This window comes from Pecten maximus, chromosome 9 (assembly GCF_902652985.1).
Source record: "Pecten maximus chromosome 9, xPecMax1.1, whole genome shotgun sequence".
NCBI lineage: Eukaryota > Metazoa > Mollusca > Bivalvia > Pectinida > Pectinidae > Pecten > Pecten maximus.
In genome coordinates this window covers 12547334-12567107 of record NC_047023.1, presented here as the reverse complement: position 1 = coordinate 12567107, position 19774 = coordinate 12547334, and the positions used below count along the sequence as shown (strand labels likewise).

Below are 19774 nucleotides of genomic sequence, written 5' to 3'. Positions count from 1 at the left end.
GATGTACGGTAAACCTCCGATTAGTTCGAACAAAATTAAATAAATATTGACGAACCGGTTCGAATTATTCGAAATTATGCTTCAGAAAATAAGCGTGAGTTCGAACTATTCGAGTCAATATCGGCGAAAATCTCGGCAGAGTGAAATCATTAGACACAAACACATCCATCGTAAATGTGATACGTAACAACGGCGGCCTGAACAATGGCACATTTATAAGTAAGTAAAATAATAGAATTTTATTTAATTCAATGTTAATTGATCGTTAAACGTTCTTCATTTCGCGATAATTATGATGGTTATTGCGCGAAGCCGCTCGGTTAATGCGTAGCTTCAGTAGGCCCCAAAACAGTACAGTACACGTTGCATTTGTGACACAAAAGTTAAACATTTGTACAGTATAATCTTTGCATGGTTATATATTCTATCTGAATCAGAAACTATCGCTATATTATTGTAATAAATGGTCTCTTCAATATACCAATATATACGATGACAATCACATGCTTTCTGGGGATGTATGTTTTAAAGACCAACACTTTTTTTAAAGAAACATAAATAAGGCATTTGTAACTCGCAACTCGCATTTTGCAACTCGCAACTCGCATTTTGCAACTCGCAACTCGCATTTTGTAACTCGCAACTCGCATTTTGCAACTCGCAACTCGCATTTTGTAACTCGCAACTCGCATTTTGCAACTCGCAACTCGCATTTTGTAACTCGCAACTCGCATTTTCCAACTCGCAACTCGCATTTTCCAACTCGCAACTCGCATTTTGTAACTCGCAACTCGCAACTGACAAAAAGTGAACCTCGTTGCTTACACGTCTTGAATTATATCCAAATCACGTGCTACTTTCATGCGTATAATCATTATTTGTTTATTAAGTTATTTTTGTTTATTGCTTTATTTTGTATCTATATATAAAGGCACAGCGGTTAACCCTGAAATCGAAATGTGTTCATAGGGCATCAACCGACACCAAGCCAAACTATCCGATCCTGAGCGATGTTCATTTCTTTTTTGTTGTTGTTTTGTTACATTCATGTAGTGAACAAAGACATAATAAACATCCGATCAGTTTACATGCGTTTTGTTTTGTTTAAATGTTAAGGACCATATTCACGAATATATTGCTAAATACACAAAATGTCACACCTGGACACGGTAGTAAGACACCCTACCTAGTCACACCTGTACACGGTAGTGAGACACCCTACCTAGTCACACCTGGACACGGTAGTGAGACACCCTACCTAGTCACACCTGGACATGGTAGTAACACACCCTACCTAGTCAAACATGGACATGGTAGTGAGACACCCTACCTTGTCAAACCTGGACACGGTAGTGAGACACCCTACCTAGTCACACCTGGACACGGTAGTGAGACACCCTACCTAGTCACACCTGGACACGGTAGTGATAGACCCTACCTAGTCAAACCTGGACATGGTAGTGAGACACCCTACCTAGTCACACCTGGACACGGTAGTGAGACACCCTACCTAGTCACACCTGGACACGGTAGTGAGACACCCTACCTAGTCAAACCTGGACACGGTAGTGAGACACCCTACCTAGTCACACCTCGACACGGTAGTGAGACACCCTACCTAGTCAAACCTGGACACGGTAGTGAGACACCCTACCTAGTCAAACCTGGACACGGTAGTGAGACACCCTACCTAGTCAAACCTGGACACGGTAGTGAGACACCCTACCTAGTCACACCTGGACAGGGTAGTGCGACACCCTACCTAGTCACACCTGGACACGGTAGTGAGACACCCTACCTAGTCACACATGGACAAGGTAGTGAGACACCCTACCTAATCACACCTGGACAAGGTAGTGAGACATCCTACCTAGTCACACCTGGACACGGTAGTGAGACACCCTACCTAGTCACACCTGGACACGGTAGTGAGACACCCTACCTAGTCACACCTGGACACGGTAGTGAGACACCCTACCTAGTCACACCTGGACATGGTAGTGAGACACCCTACCTAGTCACACCTGGACACCGTAGTGACATACCCTACCTAGTCACACCTGGACACAGTAGTGAGACACCCTACCTAGTCAAACCTGGACACGGTAGCAAGACAACCTACCTAGTCACACCTGGACAAGGTAGTGAGACACCCTACCTAGTCACACCTGGTCACAGTAGTGAGACACCCTACCTAGTCACACATGGACACGGTAGTGATACACCCTACCTAGTCACACCTGGACACGGTAATGAGACACCCTACCTAGTCACACCTGGACACGGTAGTGAGACATCCTACCTAGTCAAACCTGGACATGGTAGTGACATAACCTACCTAGTCACACCTGAACACGGTAGTGAGACACCCTATCTAGTCACACCTGGACACGGTTGTGAGACACCCTACCTAGTCACACCTTGACACCGTAGTGAGACACCCTACCTAGTCACACCTGGACATGGTAGTGAGACACCCTACCTAGTCACACCTGGACACTGTAGTGAGACACCCTACCTAGTCACACCTGGACACCGTAGTGAGACACCCTACCTAGTCACACCTGGACACGGTAGTGAGACACCCTACCTATTCACACCTGGACACGGTAGTGAGACACCCTACCTAGTCACACCTGGACACGGTAGTGAGACACCCTACCTAGTCACACCTGGACACGGTAGTGACACCCTACCTAGTCACACCTGGACACAATAGTGAGAAACCCTACCTAGTAACACCTGGACACGGTAGTGACACACCCTACCTAGTCACACATGTACACTGTAGTGAGACACTCTACCTTGTCACACCTTGACACGGTAGTGAGAAACCCTACCTAGTCACACCTGGACACGGTTGTGAGACACCCTACCTAGTCACACCTGGACACGGTAGTGAGACACCCTACCTAGTCACACCTGGACACGGTAGTGAGACATCCTACCTAGTCAAACCTGGACATGGTAGTGACATAACCTACCTAGTCACACCTGAACACGGTAGTGACATAACCTACCTAGTCACACCTGGACACCGTAGTGACATACCCTACCTAGTCACACCTGGACATGGTAGTGAGACATCCTACCAAGTCATACCTTGACACTGTAGTGACATACCCTACCTAGTCACACTTGAACACGGTAGTGAGACACCCTACCTAGTCACACATGGACACTGTAGTGAAACCCTACCTAGTCACACCTGGACACAATAGTGAGACACCCTACCAAGTCACACCTGGACACGGTAGTGAGACACCCCACCTAGTCACACCTGGACACGGTAGTGACATACCCTACCTAGTCACACCTGAACACGGTAGTGAGACACCCTACCTAGTCACACCTTGACACGGTAGTGAGACACCCTACCTAGTCAAACCTGGACATGGTAGTGAGACACCCTACCTAGTCACACCTGGACATGGTAGTGAGACATCCTACCTAGTCACACCTGGACATGGTAGTGAGACACCCTACCTAGTCAAACCTCGACACGGTAGTGAGACACCCTACCTAGTCACACCTGGACACGGTAGTGAGACACCCTACCTAGTCACACCTGGACACGGTAGTGAGACACCCTACCTAGTCACACCTGGACACGGTAGTGACACCTTACCTAGTCACACCTGGACACAATAGTGAGAAACCCTACCTAGTAACACCTGGACACGGTAGTGACACACCCTACCTAGTCACACATGTACACTGTAGTGAGACACTCTACCTTGTCACACCTTGACACGGTAGTGAGAAACCCTACCTAGTCACACCTGGACACGGTTGTGAGACACCCTACCTAGTCACACCTGGACACGGTAGTGAGACACCCTACCTAGTCACACCTTGACATGGTAGTGAGACACCCTACCTAGTCACACCTGGACATAATAGTGAGACCCCCCACCCAGTCACATTATGCTGACAACAACAAACATTGGTAGTGCTACTAGTGAGATTTAACTTTGTAATAATGGTTTAATAAGATAAATACAAACGACATACTAGTTAGTAGCCACTTTCAACATAAATTGAGACACGCTAGAACCTAACATACAGATGTTTTGTCCTTCTAGGACTTGTCAGTGGTGCTAAGGGTATTTTAAAAGTGTTCTTACTATGAAGCGTAGAAAATACGTTGAAACTATTACGATATAAATGAATCGTTCATGAACATTATTTGCCTTCTGTTAATTGTGAATCCAAGAATAAGATACATCTAGACGGGGGATATTTACAAATCGGAGAATTTGATCTGAACCTTCTGCCTAATAGACATTGCAAACTGGAAATGGAAGAGTTTCGATATGACCTTGACCTTGGTTGTTGCGCGGACGTCACATTCAGACCAAAGGAAAGCATGGTAACCACACATTATAGTGACTTTCCGCCACCATTATAACAAAACAACAACGAACAAACTGGACTTTGTGTCGACCACACCAAAATAGGAATGTGTGTTTTAAAAGGTAATTGATTCCTTCCATAAGTTGAATGATGCAACGCGTGTATTAACGGCACCGGCTATATATAGACACGTCAGCTTCGTGCATGGTGTTTTACATGGCAGTGTCTTAATGATGAAGGTATTGATTTCATTAACGATCGAAGCTGTCAGCAGCGTGTCCTGCTGAAATCGAAGAATTCTCGTTGCAAACTGGAAACTGGCACGATATATCCGGTTGATACTACGGCTTCCACACGCAAGTCTGATAAACACCACAATCAAATCCAATAAATTTTAAAACAACAATTTGATTCCAAACTTAGTGCCTCATTTTGTTTTATTAATCGATTTTTAACATCTTGTTAAGTCTTTATGATTTATGTAGAAACAAACTCTGTTTTCTTAGACAATTCATGTTGTCATTCTTGCCATTCACAGCATCTTTTATCGTATTTTTAAAGCATATCAGTTTCAATCAAACGATTTAAATATTTGATTCAACATAAACTGCAGTTACTATTTCATATATTTCATAATTTTCAATAACAATGCAATTACTATAATACCTGTGAAAGTAACCCATCATGATAAGATATTATCGAGCATATTAGTATACATTCATTTCTATAGAGCATTTAATAAAAAAAAAAGCGTATAAATATAGTCAGAGTGCTGTAAATATTCATATTTTAGCGGTAATATATATTAGTGAAATTGGCGCTGGAAGCATTCCGCTAAATTATGATCCCGCTAATATTGTAGTTTATCTCAATTGGTTGCTTAGGCATCATTTTTGGTGCGATAATTCATTATTTTGCTGATATGTTTTAATTTGAATCCGCGCTAAAATTTGAACTCGCTAAAATAAGAAAATTTACAGTATTCTTCATTATGACCTGACCTAATACAAGTATGATTCAGTAACACGTCTTATCCGATTTATGTGAATGTTTCCCATTAAATACTGATTAAACATTAGTAATACATGACTGTATTGCCTGATTTAGAAGGCAAATGTTTATACCTGGTGACGCAAGACACTAACAACTTCGCCTGAGCTGATAAGGCAGGGACGTGTGTCTAGATCATAGAGTCACTTCTAATACTTGGGTTTACTGATCGATAGCAGCAGAGCAGAAAACGGAAGTTCAACGATTTAGTAATGCTTTTCCATCCTTTTAGGTTTACATCGAGAATTGTGGTTAAAATGTAAAACTAGTTTCGGTGTTATTTTTCTCAATTTATAATAATCTTTTTTACACAATAATCGCTTCCGCTTGGTACAGTTCACAAGAGAATTCCAATCAGAACCCAATGTAAAAGAGTATCGTAAGCGAAAACCATTGCGTCATAATAATTCTAATAAATGCTTTCCATTCAATTCTACTCGTTTTGTTCTTTTCTCTGGTCTGTTATCAGTGGCATATCAGGAAACTTACCCAGTTTGAATCGGTACAAACACATACGCAAACGACATGTAAGGAAATTTGGCATAACGGATGTGGGCGTTGGTATTATTTGTATACCTGTACCATATAGCGGTAGCTTGGTGGCAATATGTTAAGATAACTAGCACTTACTTGGTGTAAAAGCAGAAGACGCTTAATCTCCCGGAACTCATTTGCTAATCAGATAAGTTCTTTTTCAATGGTCTGAATATACATATATCTTAGAATTACGATTTCGTTTGCATGTCCTTTTCTGTCTCTACTTTGGTAATTTGATGCATGCATTGAGAATTAACAAAATAACCTCCCTTTATTTTACAACTATTTCGAAACAAGTTGTACCAATATATATTAATCATTCTTATTGGCCTGGATGGAAGCATGCAAACAGTCTTACTGTGGGAGGAAACCGGAACACCTGGAGAAAACTCACGTGGTCGAGCAGGTGACCCCATACCTTTTCACGTCCGATCGGGGAATCGAACCACGGCCGCCTTGGTGAAAGGCAAGTGTGTTACCACTGTGCCACCCGACCACTCATGTAAAGCAAATAAACCCGATGAATATCCAGTTAAGACCGTATGCTTCATCTCAATAATGGATATCTTGTAAACGGATTTACGCTATTTCAAAGGTACTCCATTATCGGATATCCATGGTTGATTGCACTACGCTACGCTACACTAATCACCTGTGGTTCATCTCAGTGAAAAATCCTCGCTTCATTGACGTCAATTTATAAATAGAAACCAATCACAATTTCCCTTTCAGAATAAGAACACTTCAGTTTAGAGGGGAAAACGTTAAAGATACATGTAGCAATATGGCTGCGCTCATCAAGGCGCAACGATGCTGTGATAACCAGCTTTTCCATCACCTAGGTCTGTTCTAATTGATAATTGTCAAACAAAAAATTATCAATAATATTCTGCAGAAGATGTTTTAACCTGTTGATATTAATTTTTTGAATCACGTTTTCGAGATCGCTCGACACGCGTTGATATGCAGCTTCTATAAAGCGTATATAAACCTTCAATCTGATTGGCTGAAATTACATCAAATAGTACTTGTTGAAATAAGGATTTTTCACTGATTTGACCAAGGGATGTTACGTGCGGAATATCGTAGTGCAATCAGCCGTGGGTATCCGACGATGAAGGCACGCCGGATAGGCAATCGGGATATCAGAGTCTTTAAAATAAAAAATGTAAGATAAATACAGTAGAGCCGAACATATAGATAGACTGTTCCATGTATGTATTCCGGCTGTAGAACTCATCAGTGATATAAAGGTTTCACTGGTGTACATGGAATTATTACGGATGATACATTTAAGAAGAATATCATGACGTTGTAAAGCTGAATCTGTCGCTAGGTTACGGGAAATACAAAAATTACAAAAGGATTGAAATGAATTTGTATAGAGATTGCCGGTAGACTTCATGAAATGATTGTATGAGGCGACTAAATTGTTGACCTATGTCCATTTTCTAAACCATTTCAGAGGTGAAAAAGATGTTAAATCCATTTTACAAATATTGTACAAATACAGACTTTGTTTGAGAGTAGTCATGGTTATTACGGACCTGACCTGGACAATATTCACCGCGGCCGGAGCCGACTGACATGTAACACTATCACCCATTGGTCCTAATGAGATCACATGACATCAATTATTTCCTTGGAAATACCTCATGACATCACCGAGGGGTTAATATAATGTTTTGTCAGGTCCGTGGAATCTTATTTTGACTCCTCCTAAAAATATAAAGTATGCCATATGTGCTGAGATGTATTTTTAGTCGAAATGTTAATATAAATCATATAATGAAATAAATGAGGGCTTTAGTTTCGGGTAATCCATAATTTTACGTACATGTACCTGCCAAGAACAAGATCCACCTCGGCCTTCGGCCTCGGGGAATATTGCCTGGGTCAGTTCCGTAAAACCATGGATTGCCCTCAACCAAAGACTGTTTTTGTATAGGATTATCCGAAACTAAAGCCTGCTTTTATTTTATTAAATGATTTCTACAGATTTGTCCTATAATTTAAAAAAAAAAATAATAAAAAATCAACAAAATTAAAAGCATAAGGGTAATGTTGTCAGAATTACTTGTTATTTGTTTCTATTTTTAGCAGAGGTTAATATCATACTACAGGAACCTGCTGAAACGTTATATTAACCTCTATGTGATGATATGAGGTATTTCAATAATATAACTGATGTCATTAGGACCAATGAGTAAAAGTGTTACTTACCAATCATATAATAAATTGTTATTTACTCTTTATATATGTGTGTGTGTGTGAATACCCCACTCAGGAAACCATAATGAAATATCACAGCAGTCAAGGCAATTCTTCTAAAATTTAAATTTATTGACAAGACGATATTGATGTTGCTATAACGGTAAATATGGGTTAAGATAAAATGATATTCTTCACGACAGAACCTGTCAGGTCATAAAGTGCACACGTCGGAGCAATTACGGGGCAGCATTAAGGTGGTAAGTGGCAAAAGTTCGTCACGGAAATGTCACTACTTATCTCAACATGACCTTGCATATACCGAGATAGTGCACGACATGTATTGTTCTTGTAACTTCGTGGTGAATCTTACTAGTTTTGTGATTATTTTCCTCGGGGTCGGTAAGTATTGAATTGTCTCGCACAAGGTATCGCCTTTTGTAGAAGTGAAATATCACGATATTTCACGATAAATTTTATGGAGTGAAAGCCATGCTGTCTGTCCTTAGTAAAGAAACATATGATTAAACTATTATTGAAAAGATTATCTTTTAAACTCACGTAGGCACGTATTTTGAACGATTATGAACATTTTGTGTTAACTAACGTTAATCCGTTGATTACAGAACTACATTAGCATGTACACTATACTTCAATGTCTTTCGACAATAAGATGCGTACATGTATGTGTACACATCTGATCGCCACTTCGAGTAAGACTATGAGAAACGACCACATCTGCCGTTATTTATTATATGTGCATATAAAATAATGAATTAGGACAATTCCTGAATATTTTGATATTCCTGCTTTTGATTTGCTTGGCAATATGTCAAATGAACATTTGGCCAAGCGTGGAAGGATGTGATGTTTCCCCCAATAGAGACAGGCCAAAGTCTGCAAAGTTTCTTTGTCTCTGCTTGACGCTCAACTAAAGCGATTCGGTAACAATGACTGGTAAGCCCGTTGTCAGTATAATGTAATCGGATGTAATATCTTGCCAATATGTCTTGTTAATTAAAATGACAAAATTTTCTTTTAGGTCTACACGGCCTGAGCTGTGATTTTGACAACGGACTTTGCGATTGGCTCCAAATTAACAGAGACCAATTCGACTGGAGGGAGAAAATCGGTCGATCTCCAGAGGGAACTTCCGGTCCTCTGTCCGATCACACCGGAAGTGAGCTCTATCACATTCATTATAATTATCATGATGATGTATCACCGATATTACCCTGATGGATTAGATAATGTCATATTAACTGATGGCCAATCGCAACTTGACTTATACTCTCATACTTTGAAAGTGATTATGTTATTTACATTGTAAGTTATAACAACTAATGTACTGCATGTATTGATTTTGTGTTTATTGTTTTGATTACATGTGTTATACAGTAGTCGCTATTAGTAACACGGCTTCACTGAGGATTCCTTTTGTTTGATTTAAATCAAAATAGGCATTTTCAATAATGTACTTTTTTGTCTATGGATTTAAGCCAATACTGCGCACTCGGTCGATATTTTCTGTCATGTTAATAAAACCAGGAATCGACATTATCAAAAGTCAATAATTGTATGTCATCAATGTGATTTTGATGAAGATATTAGTCTATTTTTAATTCCTTTCATTTATAAGTTAATGAATACGAAGAATAAAATCTTAGCAATATCTTTATTTATTTGTCACATGTATTTAAGGTGTAACTGTCATTGTTACAAATACATGTTTGACGATAAAAGAAAAGGCCTCTGTTCTTGTCTGCTGTTTCAGAAAGTAATGGATACAAAGCAATAACATATTAGGAGTATCTTTATTTATTTGTCACATGTATTTAAAGTGTAACTTAAGGATACATTTTCATTGTTCAATACTTAATGATAAAAGAAAACGCCTCTTGTTCTCTGTTTCAGATGGCAGTTATGTTTACGTTTCGGGGGGAGATAGTCAGGGCCCTCAGACAGTCGCCATTCTTTCGAGCCCTTCTTTTTACCTAACATCGCCCACTGTGTTCTCTTTCTGGTATCACATGAACGGAGTAGGGATTGGGAACCTGTCGCTCCTGGTCACCGACATGTACGGGGACCGGGTAATCCTGTGGAGTAAACATGGTCGCCAGGGCCCAGATTGGCAACAAGCTACACTCCATTTCGACATATCTGTGGCAAAAGTCAGTTTACATTTAAATTTGAAGTCAAAGTTTACCTGTTACGTTTAAGATGTGTTTCCCTGTCATGAAGGCGGAGGATTATGTCCCCTGGCTGTAACACACCAGAGCTGTCCCTGTAATGCGACAGGTCGGGATGTTCTGTCGGGTGCAATCTTATAAAAATGATATGTTCATTATCCACTCCGTTAAGTCCATACGGAGTTTACGGATTGGATAATGAACATCTAATTTTGATCAGATTGTGTAGGGTGTCTACTGCAGTTTACTTTATTGAGGTAGCCAGTACCACCGCCATCTCCGAAAGCACTCTCATTCATAACATTTCAACAGAATTGCCCCTTTTACCGGCTGAATGGAATGAGATGGATCTGCTCAAAAATCGTACATGGAAATTGTAGTTCCATGCACTGCGACTAGGCATATGATCAAATATCACCTGTTCTAGGGGAAAAAACAGAAAAAGATTGAAAACCCATTGTTTTCAGATCGAAACATAACAATTGTAATCACAGTAATTCTCTCTATCTATAATCTATTCAAAATTGTTTTACTCTGTATATAATGTTTAAATTCATATGGATGTTCAAAATCGTTTAAGTACCCTGATGATCCTTTATAATTATTTAACATCCCAATTTGATATACGATTTCGCATAAGGGGGAGTGCGCCTCATCTAAATGGTAATGATTGTGGTCGTTATCATTATCTAAATTTAAACCGACTTTCCTTCTACGACGCCTTGTTGGTAGGTACTACAAATAGGCCAAATGTTATCAGTTATCCCTATTGCCCTTGTCTGTAGGACATATGAATTGTACTTCCTGTTCCAGTTGCATAATTCTTATCTTTGATTTTTTTTCTAAACGACCTGACGTCTCCTTATGACACTGCCTCACATTTGACCTTTAATTGTGCGTTAGCCCCTGTGGTGGAATACATCTGTCCTATGGCCGAGATAAACAAATTATTAGATACTACCGGCTTGAACACGAAGGCATGCCATTTCCGCGTGAACGAATCATGAAATCGTCCCTGATTGCCCCCACCATTCATTGATATCGTCCTCCTTAAATTATAAAATAAAATCATAGATTAAATTACCCCCCCCCCCCCCCCCCCCCCCTCTTAAATGTTATGTGCTTTAACTATTTCCAAAATAAAAAATAAAAAAAGCGTTTTTATACCGGTGTGTTGAAATACCACTAGAGTTAATCTGCAGCTTGTTTCAAATAGTGTTACATATTGTTCACACTTGAATAAATTTGAAATTAATCACGATCCGTGAATCGGAAACAAAAAGACTTGTCCTGCTAGGGAGTTGATTGGTTGTTAGTTTTCTTTAACGTTCAATAACAAAATAAGGCCTTCCAAGTAAGATGCTCGATTAAATCGGGACATCTTCAGAGCTACTTTAATTCACCAGTTGACAGGGATGCATCACAAGTACATTGGCATGACACCTCCCCGGATCCATTATACTGGCATTAAAAAGGGCGGCCGAGTTAAAATTCCTTCTCAGGAACATTTTCCTTGGCCATTATTTCTGGGATAAACATCCTGTACACTTATATAAACTATTTAAACTATTTGATCATTGTTAATTGATGGTGGCATTACAATAAAATACAGTCTTAAACACTATACATAATTTATCGAGTTAAATAGAAATTCTACAAGATAATCCATCTATTGCCACTTTTTATCGATACTACAGATGTGAGTTTGTTATCATTCTTTCATTTCTTTGGGTTATATCATTTTGTTTCGTTAAAATCCATTTTGTTTACCATTTGAAGGTCTCATTGGTCTTGTGTGTGTTCTGGGTCCGTTGGGTCTTAGGTAGAGAAAAAAGTAATTGTAGCACTTGTTGATTGTAGTGTATCCTTCTCCTTCCGCCTAGCCTATACCTCTATGCTCTAAAAAAAAGCTGAAAATGAATAAGCGTTTAAAGAAATCCAAAAGCAGCAACATCGCGAAAACAATCTTCTTTTAGGTTTGTCCAGGTATAAAAAATCGATTCAGAACACTTTCTTTAAAAAAAAAAAAAAAAAAAAAGAAAGATAAGAAATTAATACATTTTTGTATGTATGTAAATTAATTGCATCCAAGGGATTTTATTAACATGTCACTTAATTTCATTTTAGAGGAAATAGGTCAATGAAGATGTTAATACATATCTTAGCCTTCCAAAGAACGATAAGAGATTACTAATTCATTTTTTAAACGAATGAAATCAAAATTAATTAATACGAACCTTAAAGATCAGTGGTTTCACAAAATAGGCAAAGTGAATGGAATTCAACCTATATTAAATAGCGCCCGTGATTAAAAGTTGACATTTTATGAATTAAAGCTCTTATTTGTGAACGAACTATAATGTAATATCTAAAACATATTTATCTAATAAATCTGTGCATCCGATTACTTCAGTATCTGTGATTCGCAGCTCGCTTGCTGTGAGTGATTTCGTTAAATATACATTTTATCCTATCAGTTTGAGTTTAAATTTTACCCTTTCCTGTTTGTTTTCCTGGTGTTGTTTGGAAATGGTCTTGTCCATGGACCATTGAACAGAACGAAAGCAAACATTTGTCAAAGATAATGCTTCTAAATGGAAATTTGGTAATGGAAACGACTGGACGCGTGAAAAACGTCTATGTTACATTTAACTATGTTCTTCCTTATGTAATTATAGTTCTGCTATAGGTTATGCCTTGGAAGATGTTTGGCTATTAAGCAGTTATCAGTAAGACAAAAAAAAATGTATTAAATCTCTCTGCTCCATGGACATATCGTATCCATGAAAAATTTGTCAGTTATCGTTTGAGGATAGTTATTGTTCACGATAAAGAGGGATGTTATACATTTTCCACGATAACGCTATCGTGCCGAATAAATCAATGCATTTTGATCGATTGAAGTATCCTTAGAATTTCCGCTAAATAAATTTTCCCATTCCAATGTGTTAACGGGCCAGGAATCCTACTGCTTGAATGGATTTCAATTTTAAGCTTGTCAATGTCTAGGTGCTGGGTGTTGCAACCAGCAAACCAATTTGAAGCACTATTTACATGTTGTGTCCGTCGCCTTCTAAGTAACAGATGCTTTTGAGCTCCCCCTTTATATTTACAAGTTTATTTGTACAATTCCTTATGTCCACTTTGCTTTAGGCGTATTGAGTTTGTTGTCTTTATAGATGTTCAACTTATTGAAATTTCAAGCTTTCCTTCACATTTTGTTTGTAGAACTTTGTCGCCATTTCTCTGATAAAATTCCAATTTTTCGCCTGTCTTAATATTTTGTTTGTCCTACCTATATTTACAGGTTGAATTTGTTGCCAGTGCAAAGTACCATTATAACGCAATAATTGCTGTTGATGACATCAAAGTAAATATCGAACCTGTTGGTAAGTCTCTAAGTCGTAGACTTTCCGTAAACATCTCATTCCGGGAGGGAGGAAGGACAATATTAAGTCTCACATCACATGATCCGATATATAAACCCATCAATATATCACAATTCTAACCATTTTCTTTTAAATTTTATATTCAATACGCTATATCAAACTGTTTATAGAGTAAAAATCGTCTTCAGTTTAGCAAAGAACTATTCATGTAACAGTTTCCCGACACGTAGTATTTCTTAATAAAAATGTATATCAAAGTCTTTTTTCACCAGAAGTTGCAGGAGTGACATCAGTCACCGATGGATATACAAGCAGAGGGCCAATACCAAGTGGTAAGTATAAAATTACTTATTGTTGGATTTTTTGTTTTTAGTTGACATATTTTCTTTTGATATAAATCTTAATTACCCGTCTGATGGAAGCTTCACTCGAATCACGAATAACAACGTTAAATTAAAATTTTGGCAGTTTATTCATTTAATATGAATTAACATATAGATATTTTGGGTAAAGATTAATTCAGGGATATACTATCGATAAATCAAGTGTATAATACTTTGAAATGGAATCCTCGTGATTAATCCTAGTTTGATTTATGAAACAATTTGTTTTGTAAATTTAGGTCAATTTCCTGATTGTCATTTTGACCAGTCCATGTGCATGTGGCAACAATCTACAACAGACGAGCTTGATTGGCATAGGGTTCAAGGTTCATCTCCTGATCGAATATCCGGTCCAACAGTAGACCACACTTCCGGAAGTATGCTTGATTATGATAAATGCATTCATAAATTTGAATTCATGTAGGGATTTTCATATAAGAAGTATGGGCATACTCAGCATACGTACATACATAAATACTGTATCTCATTAAAAGCTGTCAACAAATCGTCATATTTAAAACATATTTGGTACACAGACAAGTAAAAAGTTTAAATACCACGAGTAGTATAAGCAAGATAGACCGAATGACAAAAAAACCGAGACAACTGTTTCACCGTAGCAATTTTGCATTTACTCATATCAGTTGCCTTCTTTCTATCAACACTTTAGGCATCAGTGGCAAGCTCTGGAAAGACAAAACAAATGTATAATGCAGTTAAATTCATCTTGACTCTACTGTTTCTAACTCTGAATTTGATTTATTTATTGTTTGTTTTGTTTTTGTTTTGTTTTTCCATTATATGTACTACGATTATTACGCGTGTCCTTCCCTCTAGATGGTCATTACCTCCTACTTGTGGGTCACGAGGCCCGAACTGCAGCCTGGTCAGCACACCTCTTCAGTCCACTTATCTCTGTGTACGGCGCCACAAAGATGACTTTTTGGTTCCACATGAACGGTATTGGAATTGGACATCTGCGCTTGATCAAACGAACGATGAACGCAATGGAATCCGTGATATGGACAGCGAACGGAAGACAGGGCACTGATTGGCAAAAAGCGGAAGTTATTCTCCATCCAGGAAGATATCAGGTTCGTAGATTATAGCGGATTCTCTGTTGTTTGTGTAATTTTCCAGAAACATTGCCATGCCTCACTGTTCATGCGAGGTCTAATCCAATATTTAGCCTATTTAGAACAACTTAATTGTTATAAACAAACCAAATATAGGCTCAATTATTCATCCAAGGAATGGCTAAGTGACATTAAATTGATGGTTTTTTTGTATGTAAGTTTAAAATTGAAAAGTATCAAACTCATTAAATGAAAAGCAAATGTGTTCTGCCTGATTAAATGTACAATAGCAAAATAATTTGTATAACACCTATTACTCTCGGAGGAAAGCAGTTTTTATTTATTTTAACACAAATCTGCAATCGATATATTTTAAGCCACTTAGCGCTTGTAGGAATGACATGTTTAACAGGATGACATTTTATATTATCAATGTGCTTTTGAAAAATCGATAATCTGTGGATAATTTTGTTTTGTCAGCACTATATTATGTGACGAATGGTGGAACCTGCTCATGTGTACCATGTTTGGTTTAATTTTGCCTTTGCAAAATCCCAACTCTGTTGATGAATTATGTTTAGGGCAATTTAAGAGCAGCAATACCTACCAATTCGATATGATTATATTGTCAGCCACGAAACAAAGAATTCTATAATGGAAAATAGGGATCAATTGTAGCTAAATGGAAGACATCTGATCGTGATTAGTACATATCGATGGCACTGCAAGCATGACGTTCTCATTTGATGAAGATACAATAAAACAATACTCATAAGGTTTATGGCGTTTGTGACGTTAAATATCAGGATTCGTTCCATTATCACATTTTCGTTCTTTTTTCTTTATTTCATTTTATTTCCTCTGGTTTACCACGACCCTTTATATACTACCAGTAGTCTAGTGGGGAAGCGGCGGAAGTATAACAAGGTTTTATTGAACTCGAACAAATCTTATCGATAAAGGTCCTAAAGATAGTTATTCATAACCTTTAATTCCTGTCTGGATTCCCACGGCTTGAGATTGCTTCGTCGTGGCCTTCAGACACTCTGATGATTAACATCAAGGACCTGCCGGTCAGCTAGAATTAGATTGGTCAAGATGTCCAGAATACGGAACCCATATTTCACTCATCGGTAGTCTCGTGATTGTTCTGATCATTACCATCAAATGTGTCGATTATTGTCACTCTCTCTACCGCAGCCGCTAATGGCAGTATACGTATGCTTTATCATATGTAAGGATAATGTATTAGGTAAACAACTATATATGTGATATACCGATTTAGTTCCTATAATATTTAATGATTATTACATGTTATAAATAGACGCGTCAACACTAGTGTTGTCCCCAAACAATATATATAACTTACAGAATTTCAATGTCAAGTTCTGGAGCATGTTGTCCCTTCACAACGGAATTCCGGCGAGTTAGCTAAATCGTAGTTCTAACTCAAAGTGCGTTAGATTAAAAAGGGTTCTGAGAGATGCGTGTTGACTAAAACCTTGAGAAAATGTTGTAGTTGACATAATATTATTTGGAAATACCATATTTCATAAGGCGATATTAAGTAAATAGAGGTTACACAACGAGTGGTTGTTGGATATGGAATTTATTTCACACGAGTAAGTTATTTTTTAAAAGTTACAAAAGACACGAGCGTTAGCGTAATGATTAACTGATGGTCTGAGAGTTGAATAACACAGGGTATTGTGGTAGAAGACATATTCCACACTTGGTGAAATGGCCAGGGGTTCTGTTGTTATCATCCTAGTTTTCATTTTTGGAGTGTGGCATAACTCTTATTTGACCTAGATTTATATTGCGCATGTCAACGATGAAGCAGAAGGCGTTTACTCTTCCGGAATATCCGGGTTATATATTTTCTTTCATGTTCAAGGGCCACGATAGCTCAATCGGTTCGTCGGTTCGAACGCCGGCCATGTAACCTCAGATGAAGATCCGAGGTGAGTGGGTCGACGCTCCCTATACGTGATGGTCGATGTGTCTTGGGAAGCTGGGCAACGGATCTGACTGTGTTATCGTAGTTGCGGTATTCGACAGGCTAGGCTCCAATACATCAAACAAAAATACCAAGGATAATTAGGAAGAGGTTGGGCATGCAGGATATGCTTATCGATGACGCTGACAAACCTTTACGTGCTTAATCAGTCTGGGTGTTTACCTCATTTAGTAATTTTCAATTCAGTTCGTTGCAGTCTTAGCACCGTCATTTTTTTCCGTCCAAAGAGTCTGGGCTGCCGTCCTGGTGCGAAATATTAGTCAACCTTACGACATATTGGTGTATGAATTACGGTATTACGGTCTCATGTTTTTATAAAAGAACGACCAAGATCGATCAGGGGTAATGCCGTTGACGAGAACAACCTGTCGCTTTCAATCTAACTCCAATCTTTGTCTTACAGCTGATATTTGAAGCTTCTGCAAAGCTCCATTACGGCAGCGATTTGGCGATAGACGATATTACAATCGATCCTCATCCTGAACTTGTAAGTTTAACATTACAAGGGCTTGTATGAATGTAAGAAAAAAAGAACACTTTAACCAATATGATGTCTTGATTGTCGGGAATGTCAATTCCATTGAAAATGAACTGTTTGTTTATCTATGTTAAGTATATACGGACTATTTAGTTAATCATTAATACATGATGATAACCATGATTCGGGTCATTAAATATAACATACCATATTTGTAAATAATTATAGTTGGCATTGTTGAACATAAGTTTACGCATTCACAATAGCAATATACATACCAATTACCTACATTGTATTGCATGACGAACGCCACTGGGGTTATGTCTCGTTTGTACAGGGGATTACTACCATACTTATCGACCTTTTGTTTGTTTTCCAGTAACCTTACACTGGACAGTCCAGAATCCCGACTGAAAGAGCTGCATCACTATGTCCGGTCGATTTGGTTTTGATGTCGATCATAAATGTGTTGATTGATATTTAATGAATAAATGATTCAGCTAATTACAATTAAATGTTTTAAATTTTATTCAATGTTTATTATTGTGTTGATTAAATTGACAGAATTCGATCAGTTATATATTTTTGAGTATGTGATATCTAATCTTCCTGACGTGCATAAGTACCTACAATTATAAAACATCTAACCTAAAAATGTATGTAAACCTATCATTAATTACACGTACATGTATTTTTCGACATATGAAAAATAAACAAAATTGAAAGCAAACACAAAAACAAACAAACAAACAAACAAACAAACAAACAATAGAATTGATCCTATGATGCGGAATAAGATTGTTTCTTTTATTGTTCAATAAAAAAAAGACTTGTCCATCTTACAGTAAGGGACATCAGGGACGTCAATAATCAGCTGTTCTTATTTATTTTATGGTGACAAGACATTGCACGAAATAGTTAAGTTCCATATATCTCGGTACATAAAGAACGGTTAGTTCGAAGGTTTATTATGGTGTAACTGACATTCCGAAATCGATGGCTGCCTTTATGGACTTCAATTTTTTTGTATTTATTTCTTCGGGGATGCATTTAATTACAATCGGAAAGCTGCACAATGCAATGCAGGGGGTCTCTGTGGGACAATTGTCTCTTGAATAAAGAAACTGATAACCATGCTTTTATCAAATCCACTAGTTCATTTGATTATTGTTATTTTTCATCATTCATTTTCCTTATTGTTAATATCTTTTTAGATTTGAAGGGAGCATAGTTTCATCTTCACGTGAAATTAACATTAATTTACATAAATATTACAAAAATAATGTAAGTTATAGTCTGATAATCATCGATTATTATACTGTCCTAAGATAAGAACAATGCCTACATTTATAATATTGGTCATCATGTTTTTCGGGATATACGGAGACTATCTAGATATCATTTCTATTTCAAAACTAAGATTAGTCATTTAACTGAAACATGCAATATATGGTTAATCTTATATTCTTTCGAAGTATAATGCAAGGTATTATTGAAATTGATATAATTACTCCATTGTCAACTCATGTTTAAAATAATGCTACTATGGTATCCATCAGTACGTTATTAAGGTTTTGATACACTAAACCGTAATAAGTTTTATAAAATACATTGTACTTTCTAACAAAACCAACTGAATACATCAGATATGAATTAAATCTTACAGCATAAAATAGAGAAATACTTGGAAAAACTGGCAAAATAAAAACAGAAAAAAAACGCACATGAATTGTAACATATATTTTTCGCTAGTCATTGCTAAATGGATAATGTCTGTGCTGTGGGCGACCGAAATAGAATAGCATGTCATTTCTATTATCTATATATATATATATGTATATATAATGTGAGTTCACCCTTTGTGATCCTCCAGACAATTTGCTTACGTTGCGTCATTGCCGCTCGTTGGTATAAAGAGGATGACCCTACAAGTAATGGTGGCACGGAACAACACGACATGTTCCACATTTGATCACACGTCAATCTTAAGACATTTTCAGATACATCTACTGACAAGATTAATCTCAGTGGGTGGCCAAGTGGATTTTACAACATGGAAACATTATGTTTTAGTCTATTTTAAGG

The 19774-nt window shown here is 37.7% G+C and overlaps 2 protein-coding genes across 2 annotated transcripts; both read left to right on the top strand.

Annotated features, from left to right (window-relative positions):
* The first annotated feature begins 1108 nt into the window (after positions 1 to 1108).
* LOC117333881 (melanoma-associated antigen E1-like) lies at positions 1109 to 2425 on the top strand. Its single transcript, XM_033893300.1, has one exon. The coding sequence runs from the start codon at positions 1109 to 1111 to the stop codon at positions 2423 to 2425; it is 1317 nt and encodes a 438-aa protein (XP_033749191.1).
* A 6038-nt stretch (positions 2426 to 8463) lies between these two features.
* LOC117334382 (MAM and LDL-receptor class A domain-containing protein 1-like) lies at positions 8464 to 18218 on the top strand. The gene is made up of 9 exons (XM_033893975.1): positions 8464 to 8556; positions 9197 to 9334; positions 10069 to 10325; positions 13651 to 13732; positions 14005 to 14064; positions 14355 to 14492; positions 14953 to 15209; positions 17615 to 17698; positions 18069 to 18218. Exons 1-9 carry the CDS (start codon positions 8493 to 8495, stop codon positions 18069 to 18071), a joined length of 1083 nt encoding a protein of 360 aa, XP_033749866.1. The 5' UTR covers positions 8464 to 8492; the 3' UTR covers positions 18072 to 18218.
* The last annotated feature ends 1556 nt before the right edge of the window (positions 18219 to 19774 follow it).

Coding starts and splice junctions, on each gene's coding strand:
- LOC117333881 (XM_033893300.1), top strand. CDS start 1,109: ATGTTAAGGACCATATTCACGAATATATTGCTAAATACACAAAATGTC.
- LOC117334382 (XM_033893975.1), top strand. CDS start 8,493: ATGTATTGTTCTTGTAACTTCGTGGTGAATCTTACTAGTTTTGTGATT. Junction 14,493..14,952: donor AGTAGACCACACTTCCGGAA/GTATGCTTGATT, acceptor CCTTCCCTCTAG/ATGGTCATTACCTCCTACTT. Junction 15,210..17,614: donor TCCATCCAGGAAGATATCAG/GTTCGTAGATTA, acceptor TTTGTCTTACAG/CTGATATTTGAAGCTTCTGC.